The sequence below is a fragment of the Carassius gibelio genome, chromosome A5 (assembly GCF_023724105.1).
Source record: "Carassius gibelio isolate Cgi1373 ecotype wild population from Czech Republic chromosome A5, carGib1.2-hapl.c, whole genome shotgun sequence".
Taxonomy (NCBI): Eukaryota; Metazoa; Chordata; class Actinopteri; order Cypriniformes; family Cyprinidae; genus Carassius; species Carassius gibelio.
In genome coordinates this window covers 21,395,442-21,421,910 of record NC_068375.1, presented here as the reverse complement: position 1 = coordinate 21,421,910, position 26,469 = coordinate 21,395,442, and the positions used below count along the sequence as shown (strand labels likewise).

General features: G+C 39.0%; 1 protein-coding gene across 4 annotated transcripts in view; it reads right to left on the bottom strand.

Moving 5' to 3' along the window:
- LOC128002593 (PDZ domain-containing protein 2) overlaps positions 1-26,469 on the bottom strand; it is a 50,254-nt gene continuing 23,785 nt past the window's right edge. For 2 of the 4 annotated variants that reach the window (XM_052592455.1, XM_052592457.1), the window contains exons 3-24: positions 24,707-24,852; positions 21,430-21,562; positions 21,037-21,207; positions 16,292-16,391; positions 15,894-16,042; positions 15,072-15,191; positions 14,699-14,813; positions 14,463-14,536; positions 14,051-14,267; positions 13,016-13,133; positions 11,664-11,796; positions 10,603-10,675; positions 10,249-10,352; positions 9,531-9,693; positions 8,587-9,437; positions 7,785-7,929; positions 3,117-5,874; positions 2,653-2,770; positions 2,179-2,280; positions 1,699-1,972; positions 1,445-1,582; positions 1-1,284 (exon numbers count right to left, since the gene is read on the bottom strand). In XM_052592455.1, coding sequence (XP_052448415.1) covers positions 1,193-1,284; positions 1,445-1,582; positions 1,699-1,972; positions 2,179-2,280; positions 2,653-2,770; positions 3,117-5,874; positions 7,785-7,929; positions 8,587-9,437; positions 9,531-9,693; positions 10,249-10,352; positions 10,603-10,675; positions 11,664-11,796; positions 13,016-13,133; positions 14,051-14,267; positions 14,463-14,536; positions 14,699-14,813; positions 15,072-15,191; positions 15,894-16,042; positions 16,292-16,391; positions 21,037-21,207; positions 21,430-21,562; positions 24,707-24,852 — 6,294 coding nt within the window. In that variant the 3' untranslated portion in view covers positions 1-1,192. The remainder of the gene's footprint in view (positions 1,285-1,444; positions 1,583-1,698; positions 1,973-2,178; positions 2,281-2,652; positions 2,771-3,116; positions 5,875-7,784; positions 7,930-8,586; positions 9,438-9,530; positions 9,694-10,248; positions 10,353-10,602; positions 10,676-11,663; positions 11,797-13,015; positions 13,134-14,050; positions 14,268-14,462; positions 14,537-14,698; positions 14,814-15,071; positions 15,192-15,893; positions 16,043-16,291; positions 16,392-21,036; positions 21,208-21,429; positions 21,563-24,706; positions 24,853-26,469) is intronic. The other 2 variants (XM_052592456.1, XM_052592458.1) reach the window with 1 other exon arrangement.

The following is a 26,469-nucleotide window of genomic DNA, read 5'->3' as shown; positions in this document are numbered from 1 at the left end:
TTTAAAAAACATCTGATGTCTTTATTCGCAAGGGCAGAACAGAAAGTTAGATAGACAAAAATATATATATATCCATAATTGTTTTTTTTTCTCCATATACACTATAGTTCATACACTTGTGCTTAATACGCAGCAAAATTAAATTACAATAAAATAAGTGGGAGCCTCAATATTTTAAACAAAGAAAATTCTAGTAAAATATAACAACAACAACACTGATACATTTTATCCGGGAGACAACTCTATTGAAAGTCTCAGAAGGTAAACGTGACAATATTCACAGCTGAAAGAAAAGGATCAAACATAATCATAACTGTAAAAGTCTATACTGCATTCCAATTAAACTGTGCTAAGGTGACAATGCTTTTTCATTCTGTGATTGTATTTCAAATGTTAATAACCTGATTGAATTCAAGTATTTAAAGGTGAAGCAAGTGTAAAAATGGTGGCTTCTCACAGATGTTTTTTTTTTTTGTCATGTCATCTTGTGCTTTAACCAATAGCATGGGTCTGGGGTACAGCTTCCTGTTTTATGTAAAAAGGCCTGAAAGATGGGGTGATAGGAGTGTTTGCTAGTGGTACACACTTTAGCTTTAAGATGAAATAATTAAATGCCAAATCCCCCCAAAAATTGCAATCATCAAAAGGAACAATAAAAATACCAGTAAAACAGAGAACAGAGAGAGAAAAAAGAATAATTCCACAAATCCATATTAGTCATAAACCAGTCAAAAACAAACACTCATTTTATGATACACACAGAATTTGATATGTACATTGATCTACTGTAATCCATTAGATTAGGCAATGGGAACACACTCTTTAGTGGTCTGCATTATCACCGTATAAGCATAGCTATATTTATAAACCAATTTTCACAATATTGGAATTAAATTATATTACACAAGGGATGCAGTTGTTAACATATCATTGAGAATTCTTCAAAAAGTCATCAAGCACAAAGTTTGTGCATATTAAACCCGCATATGTGAGTCTACCACAAATCTGCAGAAGCCTCGGTTTGTATAAAAATGAATGTGCATCAGGTTCTTCATCATAGAGATCCGATAACAAACTTACGAAAAGAAATACAAAGTCTATGTACAACAAGAGTCCACCACAGATCAGACCGGGTCATACTGAAGTCCTGGGTTTTCTGATGACTTACTGGACGGGGCCCTCAGAGACAGTTTTAATGATGTTCCAGGCGTTGAAAAGCCCAGCTGTTGATGGCTAGAAGTTCATCTCTGACATCAATGACCCGGGACTGTTCAGCAGCTCCTCCTGAATGGTGACAAAGAACACACAGTCTGAACGTTACACTCTTCCTGAACCTTTCTGTCTTATCATGCTTGGAGATGAGCTAAGTGTTCTCTCGATACATATATTATAACTTTTGTCTCCTCCTAGTGGATGTCTTGAAATGTTTGTGTAGAGCACTCACCACGGAAAATGCGTTTGATGTAGAGAGGTCGATCTCCACAAGCAGATGCTTTGCCTCCATCTAGACTGAACCCCAAACCAGCCGTAGTCTTCTGTAACTCCACACTCAAAGCCCCGTCTGGTCTCAATTCCACACCTACTACACACCAAGAAGCCGATTAGGAACAGAACAAGTTATTTACGCTATAAAAACCCAAGCCAATAAGTTGAAGACCAATCTTTGCCACAGAAGTGACAATGACTCCAGATGCTCACTTGTTTTATGTTCTCTGCTGCTGTCTCTGTGACCTGGAGTGGGACAGATTCCAGTATGAAGGGGAAGTTCTTGTTTAGGTGATGTTGGCTCAGTGTTCCTGCCCTTCTGGATGACCACTAATGCCTGTTTTGGCAGTCTGGTCTGATGAAGGCAGGACAGCGCCTCTCCGTGTGTGATCCCACTCATGCTGGTCCCGTTTATTGACAAAATTCTGTCTCCTCTATGAATGGTCCCTTCCACGCCTGCCACCCCTCGAGTGAACACCCGATGGACCTTCAACAAATGAAATTTCAGTTTACATTTCAGTTCTAAACTTAGTTTAGATAATTAACTTAATCTTTTTTTTTTTACTCCGTTCCTTTAAAAAGCACAAGGGGGAGATCATGTATAATTATATATGTTACAAATAATGGCTACTGATTTTTTAATTTATCGATTTAAAGAAAAAGTTTCAGTTTTGCTTGAACAAAAGAGCTTACAGTCATAAATTTCTGCTCCAGATCTACTCCTCCGGCGATGCTGAAGCCCAGTCCAGATCCTTGCTCTTTGGTTAAGATCACAAAGTAAATGCCATCTTTAACCTAAATAAAAAAGATTCATGCAATACAAGATTAACTTAACTGAGATTGTTGTTTTTTTATCAAATGGAATATAGAAAGCTATAAATAGGGTCCATATTAACAATGGCTGTTCTGTTAGGAAAATAGACTGATAAAAATAACCAAAAGGTGTGAGTTTTATAAATATTAATAAGCCCACACAAAGGCATTTCTGTAATTGCTATCTGAAGCCATATATATTCCCCATTCTTTAAAAAGAAACTTTAGAACGTCAGATCATTTTTAGACTTAAAACATTAGCTTTCTAAATAGACATTAAAACAATCTGATATGTAAACAAATCATTTTATATTACATTTATGGAACATGAAAAATACTGATAAGATAATTGACCTCTGAAAGAGTGTTTATTTCCTGTATGAGACTTGTCACATCCACTTTGGTCGTGAGTGAACGCAGAACATCTTGCACTTTATTTTGGTCCAAAGGAGAAGATTCAAGGTCTTTCAAACTGTTGAAGATACCCAACAGCAATATTAGCTGTAATACTGTTTTTGTCCTAGTCAGGAAATGTTATCAACCAAAGCTTGCTGAATAAACTGAAAGTTGTTTTCATCAGGAACATTTGTGCAGTGTCTCAAAACACCACACTGGAATAAGCAAATACATATTATGTGCTGAGATATGCAACTCTAACAATAACATAAAGCACCACTAAAATATAAAAATATATAAAAATACTAAAACCAAAAAGGCAAACTCAGTCAACTAGTTAGTCGTTGGAGGACTAGTAAGCTATTGTAATCCACTTACTATGAACTTTTTTCATTGCACATTATAAACAGGTCTTCACTCACCTTATAGTCCAGCATGAGAGCCCTGTGATCTGGCCTTCATGTTGGTCCCCACTGCTGGTTGAACCAAGAACCCCAGTGTCAACACTGCTCACCCTGGTCATCACAGTGCACTGCAGGTTGAGTGATGTTGGGTCTATGGATCTGTGAGGGTGGATTTCCAACTCCGTCTTAAACATCACATTTCCAGGGTCACTGGTGAAATCCTCAGTACACAGCTTGTCCAGGTCAGGCATGCTCAGTGCCCGTATCTCTCTCAGTTTGGAGTGCGACAGGCCTCCATGTGTGCGGGCATTGCGGGAGCGCAGTACTGGTGGTGTGTGTACAGTGGGTCGGTTCTGAGACGCCTCGTTTCTCACCTTCTCCTTCATAACAGCTTCTGTGGTTCGGTTTGGAGGAGTTGATTCAGAGATGGTGACAACTGAAGTGGAAGTGGAATTCTGTGGATATGGTGGAGTTGGGGTTGAACTCAAATGGTCTACACATGAGCTGAAACTCCTCCTCAAAGAACGACTGTCACCGGACTGACTGCTAACGGATCCAGCATACCCAGATAACCTCCGGTTCAGAGGTGGCTTTGAGTTATTAGCATAAAACGGTATGTCTATACACTTTACAACAGATCGATCAAAGCTGGCTAGATTCTCAAAGGACTGGATTCTTTGACGAACTGAGAAGGGGTTTGGGTCAAGAGACCAGCTAATGTCTGTAGAGCAGCTCCTGCGGTCTAGTCCCCTTAGGTAAAATTTGGATTTGCTTGTTTTGAGACGAGAAGCACCATCTTTATTATTCGAGTTCCTGAGGAGATTTTCTTCCTGGCCATTACAATACACCTTTTCAGCAGTTTCAATTGTTTTACTAGTACCATCATGCTGAGAACAACTAGATGAAGAATTGGTTAATTCTAATGAGATTGTGTGTCTTCTATAAGAGGAGTCTGAATTGGAGTCCTTACACTCGACTTGATCAACCGACACTGAGGCCAAGTTTAAATGACTTGCATTCACAACTTCCTTGCGTGTAAGCACAGGTGTAGACGAAGAGGATGAAAGTCGTACCTCAATGAAAGTTCTTTGAGTGCTGACGACAGTGACCTCTGATTTTGAGACTTGCTCCAATAAATCAGCGGCTTGCTCCTTCTTGGAAGGCTCGAGCTCTTCTTTGGCGGTGTTGATGGAATTTGACTTCAAGACACTGGACACGGTTGGTTGACTTTGGTCAGTTTTACAAGTAACCCTGATCCTCTCAGACGTTCTTGTGGATTTAGGACTACCGGTTGGTGTGGTTCTCTTGGAGAGAAGTTTAGGAGACTGACTTGGGGAGCTGGGAGCTTTTTTCTCTCCTGGACTTTCCACCCTGGCAGATCTAGACACATACTTTTCTTGGTCTTTGGATTTACTCTTAATACTTAGACCCTTGAGTTTAGAAGATGTATTTGACTTTTTATCATCAACTTTGAGTCTACTTCTCAGCAGGGGTGAGACAGGGGTGTCATTAGGGGATTTAGTTCCCAAAGATTTGATACAATAAGAGTTGGATTTACTCTGGGTTTGGGAGAGTGATGATTTCAAGTCAAGTATAGGAAGAACTTTCTCTCTCTCCTTGTCTTCTGGAGCAACTGTAGAGGAGGCCTGCCCACTAGTTTCACCATTGGTATAATTGAATGCCTTGGGTTCTGGCACAGTCAATCCCAGTGGCACTTGTCCAGTGCTGAGTTTCTCTACTGACAGAGATGCATCTGAGAGCAACTTTGTTGTGCTTTCTTGACTTCTTGGGGTGACATGACAGTTGCTCTGAGTAACATTGGGATAAGTGACATCTGTTAGTGTCTGGCAGATTTCAACAGATTTTGAAATAGTTTCACATTTTTCATCAGTCTCGCAGTTTGATTGTGTTCTATGAGATGCATAAATTGCCTCATGTTGTGTGGGAGCATGCACATTATCCTCATTTAAGAGATCATCACCTGAAACTTGAGGGCAAAGTGGGTCTGGTAACTCAGAGACAGAATGACTATTCTCTTGACAGTCCTTGTCTTGCATTTTGCGTGAAGGTGGGTTGTGGAGATCCAAACTAGCAAGTGTTTTGTCAACAATTTGGCTATTTTCAATTATTTTTCTATCTGTCAGACAGCTGTCCTCTGATTTGCTGACTTCAGGCTGACTGACCGACCTGAAACAGAGCACAACCTGCTTTTCATCTGATTCAGTGTCCTGAGGACCGTCACAGCGACCTTGAGATGACCCTACTTTAACAGCACTGTCTGCAGAGTCACTATCTTCCACCAGACTGTACATGCTTGGGCTCTCACCATCTCCTTTATCTAGAGGGACAATGTCCTCTCCCAGATTACTTAAGTTCCTTGAATAACTATTTCCTATAGGAAAATGGCAGTCGCTGTTCCCCACATCTAGGGCAGAGAAATCCTGAGGGTTAGGTTGTGATTGAGCTGCAGTCCCACTGTTGTCTACTTCACTACACTCTTCTGTTTTTGCACTTGCATCTGCAGAACCCGAGACACTTTTGTCTTTTTCTTTGATTTCTTCCGAGTTCTGTTCAGTTATGACATCATCAATTTTAGTGCTGTTGCTGTGGACTGCTAATGCTTGTTTTACATTTGTCTCTGATGAAAGGCTTTCTTGGGCTGTAACTAGAGTTTTATCCACATGAATCCTTTCCTCTGGAGGAGGTCTAGGTGCCTCCAATTTAGATGAGCCCTCACAGCCAGAGGACATAATCAGGCTAGAAAGTCGATCTACAGCTGCAAATATGGACAAAAATACAATATGGATTAAAAAAAATAATAATTATCTTCAAACTGTACTAAAAATAAACCCAGAGCAGTACTTTTGCAGCTCATTTCATAGTCTGATATTTCACTGTTTCTGTTATTCATTATTGCTGTTCAAAGTCAGCACCCCAGAGCCAAACTCCATAGGAAACTTTGGACTACCATGAAATAACCTCTCTGAGAAAGGTGAGTCTCACTCTCACCCTTACAAATACAAAGACAATCCACAGAAAAAGGATTCTTGTATTTTTTCTGATGATGTAATACTGTCATCCTAGAAACATATAAGACTGTACTCAGTTTTACTCTACCGACAAATATAAAACAGGCATCATCTCCTTAAATGTTTATTGCATTCAAAGGGTATTTTACTTGGCATAACTGAAAAAGGTCTGGTGGTGCATTCAACTTAATTGAGTGCATGTTTTTCTAAACAATATACACAAAGCTGATAAATGCTCATGCTTACATAAATGTATACGAGCATATGCGCAAATGTATATGAGCATATGCGCAAATGTATATGATGAAAAGGATCAGTCACATACAGTATAAACATCAGATGAAGGCAGGTATAGACATATAAAACAGATACATGACAAATATATTAACACACTATACGCTAAATGGTTTATTGAGGCTATTGCTCTGCATGATCAGATTCAAAGGATCTGAGTTATGTTTTGACCAAAATTTTATGAATATCTCAGTCCATCTTTCATTTAAAATTTGAATGTGGCAGTCAGAGCAATAACACCAAATCTAGATTCTAATTGGCTAATGGCCTCTAGGAAGCATTGGCGCTGTTACTCTACACAACTACTGTGGCTACGGTAGTAAAGTAATCAATAGTCACCATTGACAAATAGCCAGGAGCCTGCAGTTCCCTTTGAGCTGGAGAAGGGTACTGCCAGAAAGGGGAAGCCTGTAGTACTCTTATCTCTTTAAGGCAGCATGGGAAGAGACAGACTGATCTCTTTATTGCAGTGGCAATTCTACCTGTGCTAACAGTCTCTAGTAAAGGATATATTGTACAAGACCTGTTTATACGGCTATATTGTGGAGCTTACATATAACAGCTTTAAATCTGCTGGAGCACCAAAGTCTGAGGGAAGGGAGTTGGGAATGTGGATAATACTTTAACAAGTTATCTAGAGCAATATGACACTATACATAACACAGCATTGACTACTATTCTTGAAAATAGCAAATTCATAATGCTGATTATTAGGTTGTCAAAATTGTAAATTGGGATCAGTATCAGTATAGTATAGTCAGTTAGAATAGGGAATACATCTTATAAAATTATATTTTAAGGAACTGTTAATTAAAAAAGGAAATCCTTTGTGTGGTTCCGAACCCCTTGTTTTCTTTCTTCCAAAGAACAAAAAAATGTGTGGAAAAATGTCCTTTCAATTACAATGAACAGAGACAACATGGATGCAAAAGCATCACAGAAACAGTCCGTAAGATGTGTACTATTAGAAGCTACTTCTTCCGTGACAGAAGTCATATTTAACCAGTTTTACGGTGCTGTTACAGTGAATTTATCTTCTGTGTTTAAGAAACATCAGTCACCATTCCTTGTAACTGCATGGAAAAGAGTGAGTCTTCAAAATGTATCCTTGTGTGTTTTATCTCGGCCAAATATTGTCCGATCCTAATAAACCATACATCAATGGAAAGTTTATATTTTTTAGATTTCAGATGAAGTATAAATCTCAATTTGGAAATTTTCTCACTTAAGACTAGTTTTGTGGTCCAGGGTCACATTTAAATGAGCAGACATAAATGGGGAAAAAAAAAACCCAAAGCTATTATGGACTTATCATTGGTTAACTCCGGGAAGCAATAGATAGAGGATGCTGACTGCAACTCACCTGAGACTGGCTTCTGAATCTCTAAGGTCAACGTGATTGGCAGGTTGTGCATGAGGTCACAGATCTCCTGATAGGTGGATGTACACACAGGGGTGTCACCAATTGTTACAATCTCATCACCCACGCTCATCTTCCCTGAGGCTTCCTGAAGGAACAGACATGAAAGATTTATTCTGTAAATATCTCATCCATGCCTCTAAGCACAACCAGCTATCCGACACCAACTATCATCTCAACAGTGAGGATGGAAATCGTAAAGAATTGAACAACTCTGCACCTTAACAAGTCCATTAACATTTTTTTAATAATGGAAATAAATACATAATTAAATGTATGCATTTTACCTTCCAAATGATGAGATCATTTCAAACATACATAATTACAAAAGGTCTGTTATAGAAATATAATGACTCTTCTGTTTAGAGGTGGCATGAATGCAACTCAATAACTGGTCTTAACAATACCGTATATCAAAGACTTGTTTGTTTAGAAACCAGACTACACTGGGTACATTATGTTTTTATTTAACAAAAAAAATAAATGCTCATGACAGTTGATCATTTAGTAATTTTGCTGTATTGGGCTGTGGATTCAGTAGTCAAGTTTTGGCACCAGTGAATCAGAAGGGCAGAGTATTTTAGTATGATATTCTGTTAGCATTGGTGGAAGAATGAACATTTGAGAACTATCAACAGAACCCGATATCTTTTAACTCTGGTCAATTTCTTTCAAAAAGACTTTCTTGTAGCCTAAGTTCAATGTTAAAACTCATTAATCAAAACATTCACAATTTCCAACCTACCCTTTCCGCCACACCTCCTGGCCTCAGCCCTGTGATCAGCACCTTGAGTGGAGTGGACTTAATCTCCAGATCCAAACCAAAAGACTCTGACTCACTACGCTGGAGCACTATCTTCTCAATGGTGCAGACCCCTGTCAATTCACTGGATTCCCCCTTCTTGCAGTGCAGCATCCTGCAGGGCGGCCGCGTGCTGTTCTGTGTAACCTGGGCAGTGGTTGCTGGGAGTAAAGTCGGTTCTTCGCCCTTGGCTCTTTGTGGAGGGTTGGGGCACTCGATGCTCATCATGCTCTTGACACGAGTCACGGCTTTGTGCTCCAGCTTGGGTGAGCGTTTGACCTCCTGCCCTTCGTGATGGGGCTCTTTTTTGTCACCAAGGTTTGGTCCTCCAGCTTCCTCCATACAGCGAATGAGCGTGAAGGGAGATTCGACACCAGCCGGGCCATTAGGTCCTTCCTCAGATTCGAGCGAGCTTCCGTAGAGCGGAGTGGCCTGCTCACTTCCAGTCTGCCTGTGGCTCTCACTGCTATCCTGGCTTTCATCATCAACCTCGAGAGATGACGTGGCTATTACAATACCAGAGTCTTCCTCTTGGTGCTGGTGGTGGTCGCCATCCGAGACCCCGCGGAGAAGGCGACGGAAGGGGCCAATGTCAGTCTCGTCATCACTAGGCTCATCCTCATAGCAGATGACCCGACGCTGACGAAGAAGTAGGCTACGTACAGAACTCGGGCTGCTTCCCACGCTGGCCTGCTGGGGCATGTCAGCAGTGCGACCAGCCCCTCCAGAGGCTTTACAACATTCTGGGCTTGTGGGACTACTGTCTGAACCTCTATAGGAGCAGTCCCGATAGACTGTTACCATAAAAAGACAGAAAAACACACACTCTAGTGAGAAACTGTAACTCATTTTTTATCAACATGACACTTTAGATTCAGTAATGTTACCATGAGGCTGAGGTGCTGCTGATTCCTCCATAGACGTATTACAGCTCCTGCTACTGTGATCACTGGATCCCATCGCTATGGTCTCAGAGAGGGAAGACTGGCTGGGTGCTTCCTGAACTGAGAAATACTGAGAGAGCTCTGCCTCTGAACTCAACGAGCCTTGCTGCAGGGTCAGATCAAGACACAAAATTCAAACCTGAAGATCAACACTAAGTAGTGTGCATACAACGGCCTCAAAAGTATTGGGACTAATCCTAACCCTAAACAAAACCAAGCAGCTTCTGCAAACAAATCATGCTAGATTTTTCAGAACTAACCTACATTTTTCCTTTTTACCTTTCTGGGCCGTTTTAAATTATTTTGACCACTTAAAGGTAATTTTTAGTGTGTATAAGAAGTCGGTTGTCTTAATTTTGGACTATATATCTATCTTTATCAATTGAAATATAGCAAAAAGAAAACATTTTTGTAAACTGTTTGCTTGAAAGTGTGTTTTTGCTATATGTCTTTAAAATAAATACCTCTCAGTTCGGTATTTTGTTATTTAATGCAAAGTCCTTAATTTTCATCACATCTTCAGTGACTTAAGTCTCTGAATACTTGTTTCATTGTACTTAAAATTCAATTCAAATCTAGGAATGTTTTATGGATTTGATCAATTCTAAGTCTATTTTCTCATGTAAGTTGAGTCCTCTGTAGACTAAAGCTTGTAGTTTACCCTGCTGGCTGGCTCTAGGAATCTCTTCATGGTCCAGCTGAGAGCAGGATTACCCTCACCCTGCTTGGCTTTAACAGTGGGAGATGGACTCTTGGACGGCAGGCCTGTGAAAGAGCAAAGAAAATGTATGCTGTATTTCTTGCTGAGGCACAAACCTCTGATTTCAGAGACTACTGCATCAGAATTTCAAAGCAGTATTTGAAAACTAAATAAATCAAAGCCAAACCAGAGCTTTTCAGAATGTAACTAATATTTGTTTTTATTGTTTTTAAACTATACCCTGTGGCTTTTAAAGCCACGAGAAGCATGATAACAAGTGGCCACAGTCAGACCAGAACAAAACAAGCATTTTACCGAGTGTGTGGGAAGAATGACTGTCTCTGTGAGTGGAGCGAGCGATCACTTCATCCATCTCCTGTTCAGACACCTTCAAGTGAGAGATGATGATACAAATCACTCAGCCACTGAATCTCACTGACCATGGGAAAACATTGCTATAACCTAAGTCTTCATTAAATATCAACTATCATATCTTGATCCAGTGTTTACTTTAAAATGAGGCAAATGACAAAAATCATTTCCGACCACCAGGCGGCACTGTCATTTAAGCAGAACAAGCTGCTTCATAATTCTGCTTTATTCAACTTTAAATGTAACCTCATATAACCATTTGTATGCCCATACCAGCCTTACCTTACTATCAGAGATGTATTTATTTATTAAAATGATTTATTCAAATTATCATGATTTCAGACATAAAATTCAAACATTCAAATACAAAAACATTAAGAAATGTGTGATTCTGTTTTTGACATTTTACATTAAAGAACTCTGATGACATTCATATACACACACACATATATATAATTATATGTCAGGTGCTGATTTAAGCAATTAATAACTCTTTAATAAAGGCTTCTGACCTTCTGTCACCTGGTAAGTGTTAAGCTAGTCCTAACACAGCTCTGTTCACGGCACATTAGCACTGGCTCTCATTTCTCAGTCAGCATAATCTAACTTGTGTACTTTTTTGTCGGGCTTCAATGATTCATGCTAGGAGCAAATTACAACTTAACAGGTGGATGGTGCTTCTGATTTCCACTTGCACCCGTCTGGCAGAGGAAGAAGTCCTTGAGACTGAAGGAGTGTGAGCACATCACCACACTGTTTATTTATCAATTAATACCAGGTTCTAAAACTAGGGGGCATTTACATTATTACTAGTTCAATAGACATCAAAATATTCCAAGTATTTTATTTTCATGGAGCAATAATCTGACAAAAGTTGCTCCCTCTGAACTAAACTATTAACTACCATAGATTCTCAGTTGTCAAAGAAATGATAGTTTGTAAATACTTCAATTTCTAAGGCTACATAAGATAGCATGGTGGGGTTTCACATGTTTGGCTCTTACTTTGGGGTTTGGATGTCGGCTGATGATGAGGCTGACTGGGCCGGGTCCACATTCACTCAGGATAGCATATGCTTCACTCAACGCTGCGTGTCTCAGGCTCACAGAGTCCACCTCCAGGAGCTGGTCTCCTCGACTGATACACACACACACACACACACAAGTCATGAAATCAAGAATTTGATAAAAACTTAACGCTAAAAAAACATTCATAATAAAGGTAAGAAATGTTTCTTTAGCAGCAAAACACCAAATTAGAATGATTTCTAAAGGATCAGGTGACACTGAAGACTGGAGTAATGGCTGATGAAAATTAATCTTTGCCATAACAGGAATAGATTACATTTTAAATTACATTTTAAAATAAAACAAAATACAAAAAGTTATTTTAAACTTAACGCTGTCTTGCCATGCTTGGAGTGAACGTACATATTTTTAGCCGACTACGCGATTTATTAGGTTTATATTCAACATGCACACATCCAAAATATATTTAGGTTCTAGACCAATTAACGATAGCGTATAATATATATCATATGATAACGGGGATTACCATTGATGCATGCAGTTTAAGGATATTTTAAATGTCAACCCTGTCGCATCTGTTGTAAAAATCGCATCTGTTGTTAAATAAATAAATAAGTCATGTCTGAATGTGTATTATAGCATATCTTTTTCTTCAGACAGATCCAACATTCAGGACCTCAGTCTCCTGCCGTAGAGACCCTATTCAGAGGTTTCTGGGTGTTACCGCACATTCTTTTTCAGTCTGTGATGCGTTTTATCCAAAAAGGAGCGACGACACACAAACTCCAGCAAATCACAAACACACATGCAAAAAACTAAGAACAAATGAGGTTTACTGGAAATTTTATACACTCAAAAAATTATCTGCTACAAACAGGTGGACAGAGATAGACACATTGTGCGTTCTGCAGGGAAAATGAAGATTTATGTGATTGTTCTCCCTAGTGGGGTCTTATTCCTGAAGCTCCCTTCTTTAATCAACTGAAAGAATTTAAGATGATTGCTCAGAGGGCTCCAATGTCTGCCAAGTTGGACAAACCAGAATCATCCACTCTTAACTACGTTAAAAAAAATTCTTATAAATGTATTGTCAGTTTTTTTTTTTTTTAAGAAATATGCAATAATATGGGGTTTATTTTAGAGGCACACCTAAACTACAGGCAAAATTGCTTTGAGCCATTTCTTTACCCTGATTAACCACTGAAAAACGGACAAACTTAAAACTTGAATAAGATATACTGAATTAAAATTTTCCACTCAGCTAACTGTATATGTGACATGTGAATCTACATGGGATCCACATGACCGCTATATAACCAAAGGTCTACCTGAGCCTGCTATCCATTTTTGCAACAGATCCTGGTGCCAAGCTGTGGATGTAGATCCCAGGTGTACTGTTTTCCAGTGTTAGACAACAGGCACCGACACCCAGCCCCACACCTGGCTCTGAAACACACACAAAAACAGCACTGCTGAGATTTGTGTCCCCTATTCATCTGTTTAAAGGGATTTGAAATATTCTGTCATCACAGATGTGAAACATTTATTAGTTCATTAGACATATTCAACAACTGCTGAGGTGAAATTTTCTACTGAACTTAAGGGGAATCAAGCCCAGAGTCTTTGATTTAAAAGACTTAGGTTTTTGTAATTTAAATATGCATAGACACTGCAATAATAATCTTCATGTCAAAGAATTACCTGGTGTCCCTGAACTGAAGATGTTAACTGAACTCAAATAATGAGAACAGCACTTGGAGGGTATATATACTTTACCAGATTATTAAATTAATACAGGCCTAATGTTTAATTCTCAAGACTGTTTTCTTCCCAGAACAATGACATGTAAAAGTACACATGCAAACAGCAAACACAGTACACATGAATAAGCAAAACTATTACTGTTAGTTTTTGCTAAATTTGTATACACAACTGTACAAATTTTTAGGGTCAGTAAGATTTTTTTATGGTTTTGAAAGACATCTCCAATCAAAAAATGTAATATTGAGAAATATTATTACAATTTAGAATAATATCATATATTTTATAATAGAATAGAATAATATAATATATTTTAAAATGTAATTTAAAACAGTGAAAAGTATTTTTCCTGGATTCCTTGAAGAATACAAAGATCAAAAGAACAGCCTTTGAAAATGAAAATCATATGTAACATCATAAGTGTCTTCACTCTCACTTTTGATCAATTGAATGTGTCCTTGCCGGAAAAAAAGTATTAATTTATTTAAGAGTATTAAGTTATAATAAAAATAAAAATAAACTTATTGAGACCAAACTTTTATATGTTAGTGTACCTCTCCGCAACTCACTGTGTTTGTTTTATCAAAACGCCATGATTGTACCTTTGTTCAGTGTAACCTCCATGATAATTCGATCTTTGGGACCAGGACCCTTACGAGAGTCCCCATCTTCAAAGCTAGCAGGGACTGGAGTCCCACCACTGGCATTTGAGTTTGGAGAGCTGGATCTGCTGAGCAGGGTTGGCGTGGGACAGGGTGTAAGACTTGGGCTTCTCAGACGGGTCCGTACTGTGAGGGTAACTACTCCCTTCTTCAGTTGCTGAAAAGAGGAAAAACTTTGTTTATTAGATGCTGAGTGGGACAAACAGCTAAGAATTCTTAGGAATTTATTTTCTTCCAGAAACTTTAAAAATAATTCAAAGAAATGGGCCTGAGATTTACAGACCAGAGTTCATTCTTTTCTGAGGTTTAATGCACCACCGCAGGTGTTTCAGTGCGTGACTGAGCAGTTTACCTTGAAAGTCTGAATGGCCTTCTGGTGTGTGAGGCCTTGGAGAGACTCTCCATTCACCTCCAATATCTCATCACCTGAAAGGTGCAAAAATGAATCCTTCACCAGAGAAACAGCTCAAGATAAAAGTCAAAGACAATGAAAATCCTCAAGCTATGTGGATGAAGTCCAACAACTCTGATGACAACTCTTCCAAATACATTAGAGCTACTGTATCATGATCAGGAGTGTCTATCTACCTTCTTTCAGCCTCCCGTCTGCTGCAGCGGCTCCATTGGAGAAAATAGTTTTGACGAATATACCCATCCTCCCCCGGGCTGAATCCTGCCCACCAACAATGCTGAAGCCGAGACCCTAGACACATTCAACGACACATCACTGTGAGCCTAAATTTACAATAGCACAGGTTGTGATGTGTCTGGTATACAGATAAAGAGGTTTCATTGCTCACTTCTATATCCCTTTCATTACAATATGATTCAGAGAGTGAATCACCCCAAAATAAACAAAAACCAACAAGATCAAAGCAGTTTTGTTTTTTATTCAAAATGCTATATATGTGAAAGCTCATGGTGACAGCATGTATTGTGATGGGTGCAGGGCCTCCCTCACCTTGCCCTGTCCTTTCATCAGGACAATGTTGGAGATTATGGATGGCTGTGCCAGCCGCCATGGAGATTCCACCTGAACAGTGCTCAGGGAACGAGCCCATTTCTTCACAATTTGATATTCCTGAAGAGGATGATAAAAGAGGTTATGAATAAACGATGAGTTCATAAAATAAGCATTGTGTTTAACTGTGAGTCGTCATACATTTGAAATGCTCTGTAAATGTTTTTCCTCATTTGTAAGTCACTTTAAAAGCAACAGCTGAGAGCAAGTTCATGTAAATGCTATTGTGCTAATGTCATTGTGAAGAAAAAGCCAACAAATTGAGACTATTACATTACACATAATATACTATATTTAGGCGTATCGCAGAATCTGGAATGCTTGATTCTGATTGGTCAATAGAAGCATTCATATTTTATTAAATAATGATGCTAACCTGTTTATTTGACAGTTGCCCCGGAAAACGGATTTCCTATGTTTTTTATCCTTATATAATATGTGAAATTATATATTTACACAGTCTTTTAGGGTATATATCAGCTAAAATGACTGTACTTTATGCCTTGCTTGTGTGAAGGCTTATACTTGAAATATGACAAAAAATGAAGGTCTGGGGTGAGAATTAAACTATTCAAACATCTTAAAATGAACTTTTGAAGAGCACTGTAATTGGCACAGTTAAGGGAAACCTAGGAAAAGCCAAGTCTGGGTCACATGATGATTCTTGTTTTTGGCTATTGTAACAGAAGGAACTGGAACCAGGCATCAAGTTATACCCAATAAGGCAAAAATGAAAAGGAGTGAGCTGAATGCTGCAGCAACCTGTCGGACCCCCACTGTATCCAGCTGCTGTGGGAGGGAGTGTTTGCGTCCTCCTCCTGCTTGTTTTTCTACAGCGTCACTTCCCGTATCCCCATTTTCTACGATAAGCTCATCGTCTTCCCCAACAGACTCCAAGTGGCTTCCTCCACCTGCTCAAAATGACATCATCAAGACATTAACTTCAAACGTTAGGATGAAACTGATCTCCATATGTCTGAACGTCTCAAAAAATAAATGAACTAAATAAACAATTTCAGTACACTCTGATCTTTTGAAAGAATCTATCATAAAGAAATTAGAACTGGTGGATCCACTCTTGGCCATAATAGAGCTTAATCTCATTACGACATGGTCATGCTCAGCAGTGTTGTGACTTGATACAACCGGACATGTTCGACCTTGGGATCTGCTGCGGAACTTCATTGTTGTGGGGCTACGGCAACATCCCTTGTGACCCTCAATCCTGCCAAGTTCCTCCAGTCTGTCAAGATCTGTAAACTGGAAGACAGGAGGCAGAGGGATTTAGGGAACATGCCTTGAACAGAGAGAGACAGAAAATATCAGACTGACTCTAAATGAGAAACACTGGGGAAAGCAAATGGAGTAAACATTCCTGTCTCCTGTGAAACTTCCTCTTAAAAATGTAAGCCATGAACATTTGTTTGCCCTTGACTGGGCAGGAGTATAGGGAATGCTGCACACTCATGCTGGTCAACGCTTTCATATTTCACACATTGAGATCAAATTTCATGTGTAAATGAAAGCCAATGTTTTCCTGGAGACTTCTTGGAGGTGTGGAATGGAAATGTGTCATGTGCTTAATATACACTCACCTAAAGGATTATTAGGAACACCAGACTATTACTGTATTTGACCCCCTTTCGCCTTCAGAACTGCCTTAATTCTACGTGGTATTGATTCAACAAGGTGCTGAAAGCATTCTTTAGAAATGTTGGTCCATATTGATAGGATAGCATCTTGCAGTTGATGGAGATTTGTGGGATGCACATCCAAGGCACGAAGCTCCCGTTCCACCACATCCCAAAGATGCTCTATTGGGTTGAGATCTGTTGACTGTGGGGGCCATTTTATTACAGTGAACTCATTGTCATGTTCAAGAAACCAATTTGAATGGTTGTTTCAGTCAAAGTTGCTCTTCAATCAGCTTGAATCAGTCGGCCCACCGAACTGGATATCATTGAACTGTTGTGTTTTTAACTCTCTCTCACAACAGACACGGAAGATAAGACAATGCTGAATAAAGTCGTAATGTTTGCTATTTCTGGACCAAAATGTGTTTTTCCGATGCTTCAAAAAATTCGAACTGACCCTCTGATGTCACGTGGACTACTTTGATGATGTTTTTAATACCTTTCTGGACATGGACAGTATATCATAAATACGTTTTCAATGGAGGGACAGAAAGCTCTCGGACTAAATCTAAAAAATCTTAAACCGTGTTCCAAAGATTAACGGAGGTCTTGCAGGTTTGGAACGACATGAGGGCGGGTTATTAATTACATAATTTTCATTTTTCGGTGAACTAACCCTTTAATACTCCTCTTCCTTGACTGCTGTGAAAAAAAAATACTGCAGTGTTTTCCCCTTCTAACCGCCTAAGCTTTAGTTTATCGCACAGCTCATGCATCCTGAAACAAGTTCAAACAGCAACATGGAAGGGAAGACCCACTGCTCTCTTTTCAGGCACGCAGACAGGAAGCCCTTCCCTCTGTTGTCTGAAATGAGATCTGTGTCCTTCATGAAAAATCGACACTACGCTGTTCCTCAAACCCCATACCTACGTGCCTCACCGGACTCATCGTAACAGCCACAGCTGCGTCCTTCTTCCAGATCCTATCCTATTTGTTAAAAATGTGCTCCCATTCTTTCCCTCCCTTTGTTTGTCTCATCAGAACCACTGAGTCTGACACTTGAGAACAGATATGGAGACACACCAAACACTGTCAGCACTGGACGGCCACATAACAGCAACTGCTCATCTCCCTCTTCTGCTGAGGCAGGGTGCTGAAATGAAGTGTAAAAATATTCTGGACAGATGATTTGGAAAGGAAGAGTCAAAGGGGTAAACAAATTGGTGGGTTTTGTTAAATGTGAGCCAAAATCACCACAATAAAAAAAAACAAAGACTTAAACTACTTCAGTCTGTGTGCACTGAATTTATTTAATACACAAGTTTCACAAACTTGTGAGTTGAATTACTGAAATAAATGAACTTTTCCACGACATTCAAATTTATTGAGATGCACTTGTATGTCAAACTGAAAAAGTAATTGGCCCAATTACACTCTCAATTTATTTTTCTGCTTAATAATTTAATGATAGGGTTCTCATATTTTTAGACCAACGAATTTCCATGACTTCACCTTTTCCAGCCATTCATGATAACTAAGGAATTTGATAAATCAGTTTTATAGATACTGCACTCAGAAAAAGTCATTTCTAGCTGGTGAAATATTGTAAACAGACCGTACTAAGGGGAAGAAATTATTAGCTGATGGGCCGTGTTTCTTGCATACTGCAACCAAGAGCTACAAAAGCCATACAAAAATGTTGCTGAATCACAGCACAAAACTGCAAAAGATAAGAAGTTTATTCAATTTATGGATATTATATGCAATTTGTTACAGCTTGTTACTGAATGTAAATGATACACCCTATCTATCTACACTATTTATCTATTTATATTTTATTGTCATAACTTTACCTATTTAATAATTTTCATAAGAATTGTGAAATTAAGCCATTTCCATCACAACAAAAACCTAAAACAACAGGAAACATACATGAAGATCGCAGAACTTCATAGCTAAAAACCTCTAATTTGTCTAGCATGTTCCTGCCCTAATTTTTGAGCAATTTTTATATATAAAGAAAAGTTATAGAAAAAAAATTACATTCCAATGCAAAATCTATACATCCATACACCAACCAGATAAAAATTTACAAAATCTGTCAATGGCGTTACCATTTCAAATGTTACAAATATTTACCGTAAGGAACTAATATGCACCAATACGGGGTAAATAAGATATTAAAGGGGGGGTGAAATGCTCGTTTTCACTCAATCTCCTGTTAATCTTGAGTATCTATAGAGTAGTACTGCATCCTTCATAACTCCAAAAAGTCTTTAGTTTTATTATATTCATCAGAGAAAGATAGTCTGTACCGATTTTTCCCGGAAAAACACGACCGACTGGAGGCGTGACGTGTGGGCGGAGCTAAAGAATCACGAGCGCGAATAGGCTTTTGCGTTGAGAGCGTTTGGAAGCTGTGACATTACCCAGAGCCGTTGAAAAACATATTAAAGGCTCTGACATTACCGTGAGGGAAAACCCATCATCCAAAACAAACCATGGCTTACAGTCAGATTCAGCCGTTTATTTATGATCCAGAATCAGATCCAGAGGCTGAAACTGAACGAGAGCAGCAGCAGCAACAACTCGCTCCGAGCGGGGCTCGAACCCCTGTCTCCGATGGGAGGCGGACGCACTAACAAGGAGGCAGAGATATTTGAAGCAGTTTTACTCACCGCCTGCGGTTCCAACACACGATCGTGACCCTTTTTCCTTGGGATTGCATCATCCTTAAGAAATAAACGATACGCAAATCCGTCGTCAAACTGGGCCTTGTTTGTAAAACAAGCATCTTCGAAATGCAGGGGAACAAACACAAACACTTGCACAACTCCGTTGATGCTCTGTAAAAATAAACTCCATCCACTGGTCCCTTAATGCTGTTTTTTTGGTAATCTGTGCAGGGTTGTCTTGCCCTGGCAACCAAAAACACACTTCTTTTGGTGACATTTCACGACGCTCTCACTCTGATCAGTGAAGTCTGTTGTGCTCTCAGTGCTCTGCTATACGGGAGCATGCGCTCTTCCGGCAAAAGTGCCTCAGGACCCATATAAGGAAATTCCGCTCCATCTAACGTCACACAGAGCCATACTCGAAAAAACTTTACGAAACTTGTGACAAACCGGAAGGAGTATTTTGGGAACAAAAATACTCCTTCCAACGTACAACTTAATTTTTGAAACTTTGTCCATGTTTAGCATGGGAATCCAACTCTTTAACAGTGTAAAAAACTCAGTATGCATGAAATAGAATTTCCCCCCACCTTTAAGGTAACAGCTCTTGTATCTTTTTTCTTTCCTATCAATCTTCCCCCATCCAGTCCTCTACATTCAGTGCTATATATAAAAGGAACGATACTGTATATGGTACCGTACCTTTTACGAGCGTGTTTAATATTTTTTAAGCTTGAACAGTGTCACCATGAGTAAATTATTGATAAGGACTAGAGGATCAGACAATAACATCTGTCAAAAGTTTCAAATTCACAGGAGCCATGGATGCTAATATAATTAAACAGCAGGCAGGACGTTGGGTCTTTTTACAATTTTTTTCTCCTGAAAGCGAGAACGTATTCGCATTATAGACACAGTGAGGGGGTGGTGGGGAATGCTGTTCTCTCACTGTATGCAAAAGTTAAATCCTAACACATGGAGTTGTGTGCTCCTGTCAGTGTGGCATCAGATAATGGCCGGCATTAGCCATGTTGTCATTACTAATTACCAAACCAATGCAACGTCTCATTTTGGATGATTAAACATTAACGCTGTGTGGCATTAGTGATCTGATGCATGCCTGCTTGCGCAGAGCAAATGAATAATTTGTTATCTATGATGAAACGAACAAATGCTGAGCCAATGGTTGCTTAGTAAACAGTGGCACTAATATATTTCTGACAAAACAACAAATAAAAACCATAAGAACATAAATGGGGCCCCGGCACATAGATCAAAAGTGGCAAACAGAAAAAGCAGATGTCTGTCTTTAAAAGGAAATGCTGTATCTTAAATCACAACATGCTGCAGGTATTTAGATTTTGCTGAAAAATATCAGGAAAGTCTTGTTCTTATCAGAGAAACCATAGAAGTACATAATCACCCTAACAAATAGATTATGATTATAAAAGCACTGAGAATTTCTCCCTATAAAATGTTTAATCATAAACTACCAAAAACAGAAAACAGTCTGTTCTAGCTCGATCTGAGGGTAGCTGAGGCAGCATCAGATGAAAGCGGCAGATAATCAGCCAAATAGACAGCAAACGTACGTACCAAGTCCTGGGTGAGCAGTGAAAGGCTGCTGGCCCTCACGTCCTCCGTGTCCGGGTCCATCTTCTCCAACTCCTCTCCAGGAGAGGGACAGGCGTCCGGACCAGAGCACGTGCTCACTAGGTCAGGCAAGCTGGTGGACGGGTACTTGTGGAAGTCCACTTCGGATTCATCCTGGGAAAGGAAGGAAGGAGGCCATCGGTGCTTCACTGTTCAATTTTTTAGATGCTACAACATCTGCTTATGACATCTTACTGTGCTTGAATGACTGACACACTTTATACAAGGACCACATCAAGAACTGCTCATCATTCGAGCGTGAAGATGCTTCCCAGTGCAATGAAACACAATTGTTGATATAGTATGAGGTTGATTTTCTTCTGAGTTCAAACTCACCCTGCTGACCACTACCAGCTGCACAAGTCCGGCAGTGGAACGCAGGATGGCTACAGCCTCCTGGTGTGAGAGTCCAACCAGGGAGTGACCATTTATCATCAGTAACTCATCACCTGCCTTCAGACGGCCATCTCTGAAATCAAAAAACCATCCAGACAAAGCATGACCAGGTCATCCCCTTACAAAAAACAAGCAGAAGACACTCCTGAAGTCACGCTGCAGCTATTAAAATTAAATGTTAATGGGATGTTAATGAATGTTAATCAAGAATTGATTGGATCACGACAAGTGGTTTCTATATGACTGGTAGCTTGATGCAAATAATGTCAACCGGGGATAACAACAACCTGTGAGGAATCCTCTATGACGGGTTTGTTCTACTAACACTTAAAAAATATTTTCGTAAATATTGCAACTAGATATTACTACTGTCCCACAACTGATCCCGGGGCACCATAGCAATACAGCTGCCCACTGCTCTGGGTGTGTGTGTTCGCTACTGTGTGTGTGCACTTGGGTTAAATTCTGAGTCACTAAATAAAAATATAGCTGCAAGCTGCAATTACCAGGGTTCAAGTGCTTTAAGGCCTTTAATGTTCTATGCTTTAGGGTCTAAGCCAATGTGAAATGTAATGCTGACACTAAAACACATCCATAATGGAGAATATGCTCACAGACACCCACATACACTGAAATGAAATAGTTAAACTATTATATTAATACTCATTAAGAATGCTTACACACATGCTTACAAACTTCATTTTAGACATAGATATTTGAATTACATGAGAGGTAACAAAAAGCTTACTGAATGTCTCTTTATAACATTAAGTTTTTGTTTAGAATTTATAGAATTTTGGGATATTTGGCCACACCCATATTTTTAAATGACACTGTTATAGCTGTCCAAATGCAAAAGTTCAACTTTATTTTGGATAAATATTAACAGTCCAGAGAATTGTAATGCAGTGTTTTTTTTTTTTTTTTTTTTTTTTGGAGAAAAAATTATTTTTTAATACATATTCTCAAATATTTTAACTATTTGATTTACATCATTGGTTTTTGAGGCAAAGTTGTTCAGAATGAAGAGTTCTGTCATATAATATGAATAATGTGTGTAAAATCGCACAATATACGATCATCTACACACTTGAAAAATAAATGTGACATTTCTGCATTGTTTTGGTTCCAATCAGGCGAACAACCTAGGACTAGTTTGCAAAAGTAGGTTTTGGACAAAATTCAAATGGTGGAAAAATCTGTATACCAGAAATGAAGTCTGAGATTTTGTTTTTCTTGAGCCTAGAATTACAATGACATAAGACACTTGAGTCTACTGAAAGTTATGGAGTTATGAGCGATTTTGCATTTTTCATCACTGTAGCGCCTCAATGCCTTTAAGTATCTAGCCCTGACAGTTTGGTCTGCACTTCAGATTTACGGCATGAAAAATTATAAAAATCCTTACAATTACAAAAGGGTTTTAGTGCTTTGTGATTGAACCCATAATTAAAGACAAATGTATTTGAACTGAGAGAATACAGAACATTCCAAACTATTTCTTTATTTGATATCCTTGATGACCATGTATCATGGGCTAAGAGAAGGAATTATCTACTTCTGAAACTTCAAAACTGTCTAAAATTATCCACATTCATCTGAACTATTTATTAATCTAGAAGGTGCAAATGATGCAATAACCATTGAGTTCAGAGCATAGGGAGACTAGTTTCATCATGCTTTTATGAAGAAAAATAATTTAGGCATACTATCCCACAAAGACATCTCGTCTCTGTTACATTCTTCCATTTCCAAATGTACTGCAGTTTGGATCGTTCCAGCCTGCCCACCCAAGTGAAGCTTCACTACGATTAACAGTGTGCAGTGAAGAGAGAAAGATTCAAAATCTTAAAGCCTCTCACTGGTCAAAATCCTCAGGGCTTCATTCACAGACGAAGGTATCTGAGGTTATGTCAGATTCAGCTGTTATATAAGAGCAGGAAACTTCATAACTACCCACATCATGCTGAATTAATGGCCCTGATCTGACCACCAGGTCACCTCTTGCAACACACTAGAAAGAAAGATTTGGAAAGTGGCCAGCTAGACCAATATGCATGATTTATGTTTACAGGTTTCTCAGAAATAGCCCCCCATTAAAACTTTGTAGGAGAAAATGTTTGACTGCTCAATTAGGACTATAAACCCTAGTGCTGGTCAAACCAAATATAGCCCGCTCTGACTCCAACAGATGTGCAACATCTCATGAATTTGTATATCTGAAATCAGTTAATTTTATTGGGTCCCAAGCACATCTATTTAACTTAGCACATCACCTAGAAGGAGTAACCAAGAGTAATTGGTTCTGTCTAGCTTAGCAAAACGACAGCAATTTGCTTACATTCCACAGTATTGCAGATCAGTAGAAGTGGAAATCACCAGGAAGCCGGGGACATGGTATTTCATATATCTGGGTCATGATATGACAATACTGGAATTTTTTTTGTTTGTTTACTGTATATGTATTTGAAATTATATTGTTCATCTGTACAACATCTGATTCCATCTTTGAAAATGGTGACATCATGCACATGCATTGTACTTGTACTTAGGTATGTAGACGTGCAGTACGTGTCAATTTTAAAGGCAGGCGCGAACAAACATACACAGTGGTGGAGTACATGGTACTGTTGTTGTTGCTGCTCAGGATTTTACTAACGATTCTTCAGCAAAGAGTGGATTTACTTCACCAATATTACAACCAACAGTGGAGACGTATCATATACAACGAACATATAATTATCACTTCCCTACAGGTACTGTTTGCTAACAACGTGCCAACTACTGGCCTGGCATACGTAATACAGTGTTTTTACTCTATTTTTGCGGATATGTGTAAAGGCAAATCATTTTAAAAATATTTTCGTGTAAATGGGAAACTTTTTAAAAATGCAAGGGAACAAATTTTCTACATGACTACATTGTTATCGTGTAAACGTCACCTTAGATTATCTATGCAAACATAAGTATTAAAAAAAGTAAGCTTCTGATATCTCATGGACTGGTCATTATCGTATATATGGCAGCATGACTGGATATTTTCTGTGCACCCATTTGAGGGTGTCAAAATGGCTTTGAAGATTAATGAGTATCGTGGAGGGCACTCAAGACTCCCTGACACTCACATATGCATGAGATGCTGATTGAGCAGGGTCACCACAGCACCTACAGTTGCCACAGCAGCAAATGAAAACCTTTGCAAATGAAATCCATTTACCTCTGTGTGACTCCTCCCTCCTCCACGTGGGCCACGATGATCCCGTGAGGAGAGCGCTTGGACCCTCGCCCGCCTGTGATCTGGACACCCAGTCCATCCCGACCCTTTACCACGTGCATCTTCCAGATCCGGCTGCTGTCACAGGACTGTAGAGAAGAGGGGGATATTTATCCGTATGGTGAAACAATCAGGAATGTTCTTAATTATATAACACTAAATAAACCTCAAGTCCTGCACCAGCTGTTTTGTGGTTAAACTTACATTACAGTTCTCAAAATGCTTCCCATTTTATGCTGTATTTCTTGCAAAAATAACTACTGCTCATCTCTGAACAGAAGTTTTAGCAAATTAAGAAACATTGTTTATAAAAACATTTTTTACAGCTTTTTACCTCCAAATAAGAAAAAGTTTTTGTAAAGTTACCGTATTTTCCGGACTATAAGTCACGCTTTTTTCATAGTTCAGCTGGTCCTGCGACTTATAGTCAGGTGAGACTTATTTATCAAAATTAATTTGACATGAACCAAGAGAAAACATTACCGTCTACAGCCGCGAGAGGGTGATCTATGCTGCTCAGTGCTCAAGGGTAGACTACAGGAGCACTGAGCAGCATAGATCACCCTCTCGCGGCTGTAGACGGTAATGTTTTCTCTTTGTTTTAAATAAATGTGACTTATAGTCCAGTGCGACTTATAATGACGTATTTTTGGTCTGATGCGACTTATACTTAGGTGCGACTTATACTCCAAAAAACACGGTGAGTGGAAGAACTGAATTGATGTATTTTGCAAGGTTTTTTTCTGACAGATTCACTTCTTTCACTGTCTAAGCAGCAAGTCAGTCTTAATATGTTCAAAGCCATTACTATTCATTAAAGGGGTCATATGATGTTGCTAAAAAATAACATCATGTTGTGTATTTGGTGTAATGCAATAGGTTTATGCGGTTTAAGGTTCAAAAACACATTATTTTCCACATACTGTACAAAAGCACATCAATTTATACAAAGCGATGTGTATGCTGATTGGCCAGCTATCCAGTGCATTGGCTGAATACCTCAAGCATGTTCTGTAAATGTTACGCCCTTTACCATACTGTGATGCCATCTTCCGGCACGAGACAAAACCAATAAAACCCATTACAAACGAGGCATTTGTTGCATCCAGTGGGGACACAGTTTCTGATTATAATGACTCATACAGCCTTTTGTAATTGCCTCACTTTATAGAAACACAGACAACATTGTAGGCTACTTCTCAGAGGAAACAGTCCTCTATAAAATGCAGTGGACACACTCTAATATTTGGGTTGAACTGTTCTGGAACAGTGTTGTAAATACATCTTAACCACTGATTTCTAGTTGTGTTCTCTTTTAGAAGATCAAACTAAGTATATTCGCTTTCACAACAAAGCACACAGCGTCTCCACAACATGGAGGCTTCGGCAACAACAATACTACAATCAAACTTACTCCTCCTTTCTTTGCGTGAACATTTGGATGCTGTTATGCAAATCTTACATCGTGACATAGACATGCGTGTTTAAACGAGGCGAGGATTTTTTTTTATATATATATATATATATATATATATATATATATCTTTAGGTTTGAGACTTTAGTTTTTGCAACTTTAGGGATCGTATCTATTCACAAACAGCTTGTAACACTCCAAAGAGAAAGGAAAACCTAAAATCACATCATATGACCACTTTAATGTTCTTGTCCTTCGATAAAATATTAAATTTGGTCTCAAATATGAATT